This window comes from Herpailurus yagouaroundi, unplaced genomic scaffold (assembly GCF_014898765.1).
Source record: "Herpailurus yagouaroundi ecotype Mexico unplaced genomic scaffold, PumYag 159, whole genome shotgun sequence".
Taxonomy (NCBI): Eukaryota; Metazoa; Chordata; class Mammalia; order Carnivora; family Felidae; genus Herpailurus; species Herpailurus yagouaroundi.
This window is the reverse complement of record NW_024412400.1, coordinates 45,979,211-45,988,062: the sequence shown is the minus strand read 5'-3', so window position 1 is coordinate 45,988,062 and position 8,852 is coordinate 45,979,211. Positions and strand designations below refer to the sequence as shown.

Below are 8,852 nucleotides of genomic sequence, written 5' to 3'. Positions count from 1 at the left end.
CCCCCCCCCCCCCCCCCCCCCCCCCCCCCCCCCCCCCCCCCCCCACTCAGACCACGTGCACGGCTTCTCCTGGCTGTCCCTCCAGATCTCACTGGCAGATAAGAAGACTCACTTAAATTTTTTCCCCTTCAGCACAAGCTAATGTTTGTCAAGTTAGCTTTGGTTTTTTTCCCCCTTTATAATCTACTTCCGAGGCTTTAATTGCTCTCTCTGGGACCAGAATATAATCTCAAAACTAACACAAATTGGTATCTGTAATCTGAAAATCAGAACTGCCCCAAAGAAATGTTTCCAGATCAACCAAAATATTACACGGCTTTAAAATTCACAAAAATTGGGACACCTGATGGCTCAGTCAGTTAAGCATCAACTTCGGCTCAGGTTATAATCTCACTATTCGTGAGTTCAAGCCCCGTATCAGGCTCTGTGCTGACAGCTCAGAGCCTGGAGCCTGCTTCGGATTCTGTCTCTCCCTCTCTCTCTGTCCCTACCCTACTTGCACTCTGTCTCCCTCTCTCTGAAAAATATATATAAAAAAAAAAATTCACAAAAGTTGGTGTATATTATATATATTTGTGTGTGTGTATACATATAAATGTATATGTGTGCATGTGTATCTTAACCTCATCAAGGGAGATGTCTTTGTTCTAAATCAGATGTTAAAGTTTTATTTTAAAAGATACAATTTCAGGGTGGATCAGTCAGTTAAGCATCTGACCCAATTTCAGCTCAGGTCATCATCTCACAGTTCGTGGGATCGAGCCCCACATTGGGCTCTGCACTGATAGTGCAGAGCCAGCTTGGGACTCTCTGTCTACCCCACACCCCCCCTCAAATAAATAAACACTAAAATAAATAAATAAAAGATACAATTTTAGGGGCACTTAGGTGGCTCAGCCAGTTGAGAACCTGACTTGATTTCAGCTCAGGTCATGATCCCAGGGTCATGGGATTGAGCTCTGCATCGGGCTCCATACTGATTCTCACTCTCTCTCTTCCCCTCAGCTCCTCTCCTCTGCTCACTCACTTTAAAATTGATATTAGGGGCACCTGGGTGGCGCAGTCGGTTAAGCGTCTGACTTCAGCCAGGTCACGATCTCGCGGTCTGTGAGTTCAAGCCCCGCATCGGGCTCTGGGCTGATGGCTCAGAGCCTGGAGCCTGTTTCCAATTCTGTGTCTCCCTCTCTCTCTGCCCCTCCCCCGTTCATGCTCTGTCTCTCTCTGTCCCAAAAATAAATAAACGTTGAAAAAAAAATTTTTTTTAATAAAAAATAAAAAATAAAAATAAAATTGATATTAAAAAAAAAAGGCAAAAAAAAAAAAAAAAAGGTACAGTTTTAAACTAGTCCAGAATACAAATTATTGGTTTCATCAACTTAGAGGGATCTTGTATGTAGTCTTTAGGTGAAAGTACAAACATTCTCCCTTTTTCCTTGAAGAGGAGAAAAAAAAAAAAAAACAAAACATAAGGAGTATTAAAAAAACAAAACAAAAAAAGAATCCTCCCCAGAACAGTTATTTTTAAATGATGGCATCTGACAACAGAAACAAAAGCAAACCTACCTCTGCTTCGATTTCCGCCTGCCTCTTCTCCAAGAGTTTTGCCACAGCCATGGCCCTGTGCTTGCCTGACCGTTTGCAGCTCACCGCCCATTCACACAGCAAGGTCACCACAGCTTCATCGTTGGGGGCGACCTACAACCAAGAGAAGAGGGCAGCAGCCATGTGACATGCAGCATTCACCCAAGGACGGGATGCAAGCCCTGGCATGTTTAAAGCTTTAAAGCTTTCTCGTATTTTAGTACAGTCATTTTAGAAAGCGTTCCTAAATCGTTTTCGGTTCAAGTATAAAGAGTAACACTTCAGTGACAAGGAAGGAAACCAGTTACTGGAACAGTCGAATCCAGGATGACTTCAAGAGAATTCGTGTCTCCTTGTATATGCCTTCATTGACACAGGACCGTAACCTAGCTCCACTGATCCTCCAGAACATCAAAGCCAGGAGGAAAGGAAACGGACCGCTGAAAGTCAAGAGCAGAGGTTACCAATGCCAAGCACCCCCTCCACCGTTTACTCTCTCCCACTTTCACACGCACAGCCTCCCTCAGTACCTAATCCTAACATGCCGGTTTATCACACCACCCACTCCAACAAGGCTGGAATGCTAACCAAAGACTCACTGCATTAGAAAAGATAAACATGAAAAATGACACCCATGCATCAAAAAGGAACAAAAATTAATGCAGACACGGCTAATGGGGGATAGTGTATCCTGGGTCTACGTAGGGCTCAGCACCGCCACAGGAACTACGTGCTGTTGTTACCAAAGCCTAGAAATGGGTACCACAGACTGAGGACCACAGGGACTTATGTTACATGAATTAAGGACAGGCAGGAGGAGGCAAGTTGGGAAGATGAACCATCATTTTATGCAACCTTTCAGAGGATCCAAGCCAACCAATGGAACATCAATTTCAACTGTCTAATATTTGTGCAATTCTACAAACACTATGCCAGAAGAGTTAAATAATTGCAGTATTGGCATTATGTGTTACGTGAGAAGTTCTTAACTTTAGAATCCATAAGCTCAGGGCGCCTGGGTGGCTCAGTCGGTTGGGCGACCGACTTCGGCTCAGGTCATGATCTCGCAGTCGCGAGTTTGAGCCCCGCATCAGGCTCTGTGCTGACAGTTCAGAGCCTGGAGCCTGTTTCAGATTCTGTGTCTCCCTCTCTCTCTGCCCCTCCCCTGTTCATGCTGTCTCAAAAATAAATAAACATTAAAAAAAAATTTTTTTTTAAAGAATCCATAAGCTCAATTAAGATTCGAATAGCTATAAACACACCCCCAGGAAAAACATGCATACATACACTCACACAAACCTAGCACAATTTTTCAGAAAGTCATGGACTCTGAGAAGAAACGCAAGAATCCCAGGATAAGAATCCCTAGTCAGATGGTAGATATTACCCCACAATTCAGATCATGAAGATCAGTTTATTACAAGATTCTTAGTCATCTACCCTAAATTTGGCTAAACCCATGTTGACTCATACCAAAGAAATATTATCTAGGACAGATCTCAAAAGCATCTCTTGGTCTCTTCATTTAACACAAGAGAAATAATTCGATTAAAATATATCAAGATTGAACATAACATTTAAAAAAGAAAGCAAACTAGAGGGAATGTCTGCCTGGATTCAGTCTAATCCAGAGAAAAGTAAAAATATCAAAATAAATTCAGTGAAGCACCACATGCTTACATTTCAATTATTGAGAAAAGGGGTTACCGAAAAATAACTCCCATCAGTTTTTAATAAATCAATCTAGTCAGTAATGTGCATCATATCCACATTTATAAAGTTTTAAAATTTTCTTCTGCATCACTAAAATAAGATGAAAATATGCTACAAAAGAATAAATGACTCACCTAAGTAGCAGGCTCTGTGTGACCTAGAGATGCACAGAATTGCACACATAAAGGAAAACACTTTTTTTTTTAATTTTTTTTTTTAATGTTTATTTTTGAGAGAGACAGAGATAGAATGCAAGTGGGTTAGGGGCACAGAGAGAGGGAGACACAGAATGTGAAGCAGGCTCCAGGCTCTGAGCTGTCGGCACAGAGCCCGACGCGGGGCTTGAACTCACAAGCTGTGAGATCATGACCTGAGCCAAAGTCGGAGGCTTAACCAACTGAGCCACCCTGGCGCCCCAGGAAAACACTTCTTTTTAACATATTCACATATGACCACTGGTTTGGGGTAATGTGCTAAAAAAATAAGCCCCAGGAAGGAGTTAATTCACTTGCAAAAGCACTTATTAAGTACCCATGGTAGGCAGTGAGGAAACAAAAATTTTTAAAGATCTGGCTCCTGTTCTCAAAAAGTTCACGTTCTAGAAAAAACAAAAACAAAAAAAGCAGAAAAGACAGCTATATCAAAGCTACAAAACCTGAGACCTGGCTGCCTCAGTCAGAAGAGCTGTGACTGTTAACCTCAAGGTTGTGAGTTCAAGCCCCACATGGATGTGGAGGTTACATAAGTAAATAAATAAGTAGGTAAATAAACAATAAATAAGTAGGTAAATAAACATTTTTATAAAAAAATGTTTTGACAACACAAAGGAGGAAGTAATTAGTTCCGGCTGCCTGCACCTTCCATTAGTTCATAGGCAATGAGTATCCGTCAGTCTCACCTTACAGACATCTGAGATCCTAAGTTGGAGACAGAAGGGCCTGCAGTCTGCCTGCCAGAGCTGTGGTCCCAATGTGTAATTTTTAGGAATTAAGTGAATAGTGTGCTAAGAAAATCCAAGGATTTAGGTTTTTGAAATATAAAATTTTATTATAGAAACTTTCTTGTACTCCCATCAATTACACCTATAATCTATTTTCAACCAGTAAGTATTTTCTGATACTGGCCAGATTCAATGAGTGCCAAGCCCACTCCTTTAGGAATGTCCAACAGACTGCCAAATAATGCCAGTCTTCCCAAGAGGTTCTGGGCCTATTTAAAAAAAAATAACAGTAGGATGTTACAAAACATGTTTTACTACCAACTTCTCAGAAGATCATCCTGGAAAATCAGGTCACATTATAACCATTTGAAAGCACACTGTCCCTGCTATATGAATAATTATATACTTATGTATTTGGGGCATACTATACTTCATTAGTTCTTTATTATTAAGAAATTATTAGTTATAAGATACATTCTGATAATTTTATCATTTTTCAAGATAATTTCCCACTCAAAACTCTCCCTCCACCCCCCTACTAATTATTATGAAGTTTTGGTTCTCATTTTAAGTGGTTTTTAACAAGAGGCCTTTTCTAGATTCCACTATCAAAAAAAAAAAAAAAAAGGAGGATATTCTGCCTATTTAACTCTAACCACCAGTTCCTGGGTATATGCCATCAGACACACTCAACGTGCATACAAAGAAACATCTAAGGCTTATGTTCCTGACATGCAGATCCTTGCACCCCGACCCCAACTGCTCTGCATCAATCAACTTTTAGAAAATTAGAAGATCGTTCCCATTTGTCTGCCAGATGCTATCTTACAAACTAATTCAAATAACTGTCAACAGGACATCACGATTTTAAATATGTAAATTGAAACACATTCTCACCCTACCAACAAATCTCTAAAAATATTAACCTCCATTTCTTTCAAACAATAATTGTTTACTAAGTGAAATTTAATAAATATTACTTTAACACACAATAACTTAAAGGCAAAAACTTGGGGAAATTTAGGAGTTCAAGATATGAACTACAGTCCCTGCCTTCAATGAAATGGCAATTAAGTGGGACAGACATAAATGAATACAAATGATCTGGATGCACGAAACAGGAAAATTATCTCAGAAAGTCAACATTTAACAGGAGCAGAGACAGAAGATTGAGGGGAATTATTAAATACTTCCTTTTAGAAAGTGGCTTTCGGGAAGAATCTTGCATAAGGAGTTAAATTTCAAAACAGAGATTAACAAAAGGAGAAACAAATATGTAGGAGATAGAATAATGTCCCCCACCCCCAAAGATATCCATATCTCAAAGCCAGGACATGTGAGTACGTTATCCTAAAGGACCAAAGGGACTCTGTGGCTCCAGGAGTTGAGAGGAGGAATTAACCCAGATTATTGTGTGGAACCAATGTAATCACAGAGGTGCTTTCCAGGGAAGGAGAGGCTGGGTAACAGGAGGACACAGATTCTCCCCTAGAGCCTCTCTAGGAATGCAGCCTGAAGGACAGGCTGATTAGGGCCCAGTACGATCATTACCTCCACAACTCAGAATAAATTTGGGTTGTTTTCAGCCACTAAATTTCTGATAACACATTACAGCAGCAAATAGGAAATTACTTCAAAGCAGTTTTAAACAAGCACATAAAAAGTGGCAAACACAGGTGTAGTTCAAGGAATTAGAGCAGAAGACTACTGGTTAGTTAGCAAATATAGGAAGGCTACATACAGTTAAAAATCTAAGGGGTGCCTGGGTGGCTCAGTTGGTTGAGCGTCCGACTTTGGCTCAGGTCATGATCTCGCAGATCTCGCAGTTTCATGTGTTCGAGCCCCACATCTGGCTCTGTGCTGACAGCTCAGAGCCTGGAGCCTGCTTCAGATTCTGTGTCTCCCTCTCTCTCTGCCCCTCCCCCCACTTGCACTGCGTCTCCCTCTCTTTCTCAAAAATAAATAAACACTAAAAAAAATTAAAAAAAAAAAATCTAGGAGGGGCGCCTGGGTGGCTTAGTCGGTTAAGAGTCTCACTTCAGCCCAGGTCATGGTCTCACAGCTCGTGAGTTGGAGCCCCGCGTCAGGCCCTGCCTGTGCTGACAGCTCAGAGCCTGGAGCCTGCTTGGGATTCTGTGTCTCCCTCTCTCTCTCTGCCCCTCCCACGCTCACGCTGTCTCTCTCTCAAAAATAAACGTTAAAAAACAAAATTTTTTTTTAATCTGGGAAAAAAGCCACACTGAAAAAGAGTACCATGAGACAGGCAGCAGTCTCATTCATTCATTTACTTACGCATCAGTAATTATGTCCTGAATACCTACCACTGCTAGCCCCTTTTCTAGGCACTAGATATAGTCTCACGTGCTACTTGTTAGGAATAAAACTTGGCAATTCCCTTAGAAGGTAATTCCTACTATCTAACAACAGTCTTAAAAATGTTCAGATCATTTGCTCCAATTATTCTGAGAATATAACCCAAGGAAATGATCTTCAAGTACAAACATATGAGGGCCTAGTTATCAGTGAAGCATGATACTACAACAATCCCCCATTCTAGCCCCAGCAACCAACAGATTCCCTCTGAAATGTGGAGACACATAACGGATCAAATCAGAGCAAACAGGGTAAGCTTACAGGAAAGGGCCACAGGGAGGGTTCAGAGCCAAGACAGTTTGTCTTTAGCAAAGAAACTATGGGAATTTTTACAGTGGTTGCTTGGTTTGTATTTCTGTTTTTCTGCAAAGTGATATTTTGATATCTAATTAAAGATGTATAAATATGGAAGGCAGCCTGGAGAGGCCTGCTCCTGAACCAAGGAAGGGGAAGTCAAAGATGCATGATTACTGGTAAGGCTCGAATCCCCTCCAACAGCATTGTCCCCTCTCAGAGAAGGTCAGCTCCCCTCCAGCCCACCCTTCTTCCAGGAGAAGCACCCCTACTTCTTCTAGGGTGACTGCTCTTCCTCCTGCCCCAGAAGATTCAAGGAGGGGCACCCCATCCTCTCAGTTTTATTGCACATTCTGGATTGGGGTCTTCAATAGGCCATGAAAATTTCAGGCAATTTTTTGGTCACAAGGGGGAAAAAAAAAATCACTCCATCAGGTACTCATCAGGTATACCACTCTGTGCTCAATCTTATAAAGCATTCTGGATACTAAGAGACTAGCCCTGACCAGATGAAACTGTCTATTCTGACCGAAAATCTATTTTTCAGAATAAGTTTTCTGTAGTACACATTGATTATTCTAGTCATTACTGAAGTCTTAGCACTTATAACTGACCAAAGCAGACACAACAAAAATCGAAAATTGAAATTAAATATAAATCTTTTCAGACACTTCTAAATGAAAATTTAAAACATAAAACATAGTATGGATTTAATCACTCTGAAAATCACAAAGATATCTTGGAAAATTTACAGGTGATAATATAGATAATTAACATTTATTGAGTGCTTACTCAACTTACAGTCAGGCAGTGCAGTAAGTGTGTTTCAGGAATTATTTCCTTTAATCTTTCCTGCCTATTAGCTAGTTATTATTTTTATCACCATTTTACCAATAAGGAACCCAAGGCAAATAGATGTTAAATAGCTTGTGCAAGATCACTCAGCTAATTAATAAAACTCTTGCCACAACATAAATCTTGGGAAATGAACTAAGTTAAGTGCAGCAACACAGTGTGTCAAAGGAACTCGGGAAGTCACCTTGACCTTGCTCCCACAGTATACAATGGCCTTTTGTGTGAGCTCCGAGCTTCTCTGGGCTCTTCTTCCTCCACTCCTGATGCTTAGAAAATCGTAATATTCTGCTCTCTTGTGCTATAATATCACTTCCATGTAACATGCATCTTTCACAACATGGCTTCATGGTTATTAGATCTCCAGCTACTGGTTTCAAATATCCATTAGGAAAAGGAAACAGACCTCTGAGAGGTACTACAGGAAAGTCCTTTACCACCTCAAACACTATAAAGGAGAGTTAGAGTCTTCAGAGGCAGTAACAGACAGCTTTTCATAATTGTACTTAGTAATAGAGAATAAGATTTTAACAGTCCATAGCACGCACCCCCCAGGCGACAACCACACAGAGACAAACAGGACACAGAAGAATGAGTGAGTGAGAGACAGAGAGAGAGAGAGAGAGAAAGTGAGCCACGGCACATAAAGTTAAGGCCAGGAAAAAAAGCACCAAACCAGGGCATCAAGGATCTGAATTCTAGCCATGGCATAAATTAAAACATATTAATCATGGCCAGAATAATACTAACAGTTGTAAATTTCCAGCCACAGGTAGTAGCAGAAGTAATAATTGAAAATATTTACTGAGCGGGCAGTGGGTGTTTCACACACGTCATCTCTAATCTCAACAACAAACTCTGAAGTAGGTGGCACTACTCCCCATCTGACAGATAAGAAAACTGGGGTGAAGACGGCCAACACAGATCTAAAATGGCAGAGCTAGGAAGCCTAATTCCAAAGTCCATTCTTTCTGCCACTCCTGTCATCACTGAATCAAGATCCCTGTGAGGACAAGCAGCACCGCGGTTACCTGGGAATCTCTCAAGTGGCTCACACACACACACACACACACACACACACACACACACACACACACAC

At 41.0% G+C, this 8,852-nt stretch overlaps 1 protein-coding gene across 7 annotated transcripts in view; it reads right to left on the bottom strand.

Moving 5' to 3' along the window:
- MED12L (mediator complex subunit 12L) overlaps nt 1-8,852 on the bottom strand; it is a 341,839-nt gene that overhangs the window by 243,486 nt on the left and 89,501 nt on the right. For all 7 annotated transcript variants that reach the window (XM_040480492.1, XM_040480491.1, XM_040480494.1 and 4 more), the window contains one exon: nt 1,564-1,695. In XM_040480492.1, coding sequence (XP_040336426.1) covers nt 1,564-1,695 — 132 coding nt within the window. The remainder of the gene's footprint in view (nt 1-1,563; nt 1,696-8,852) is intronic.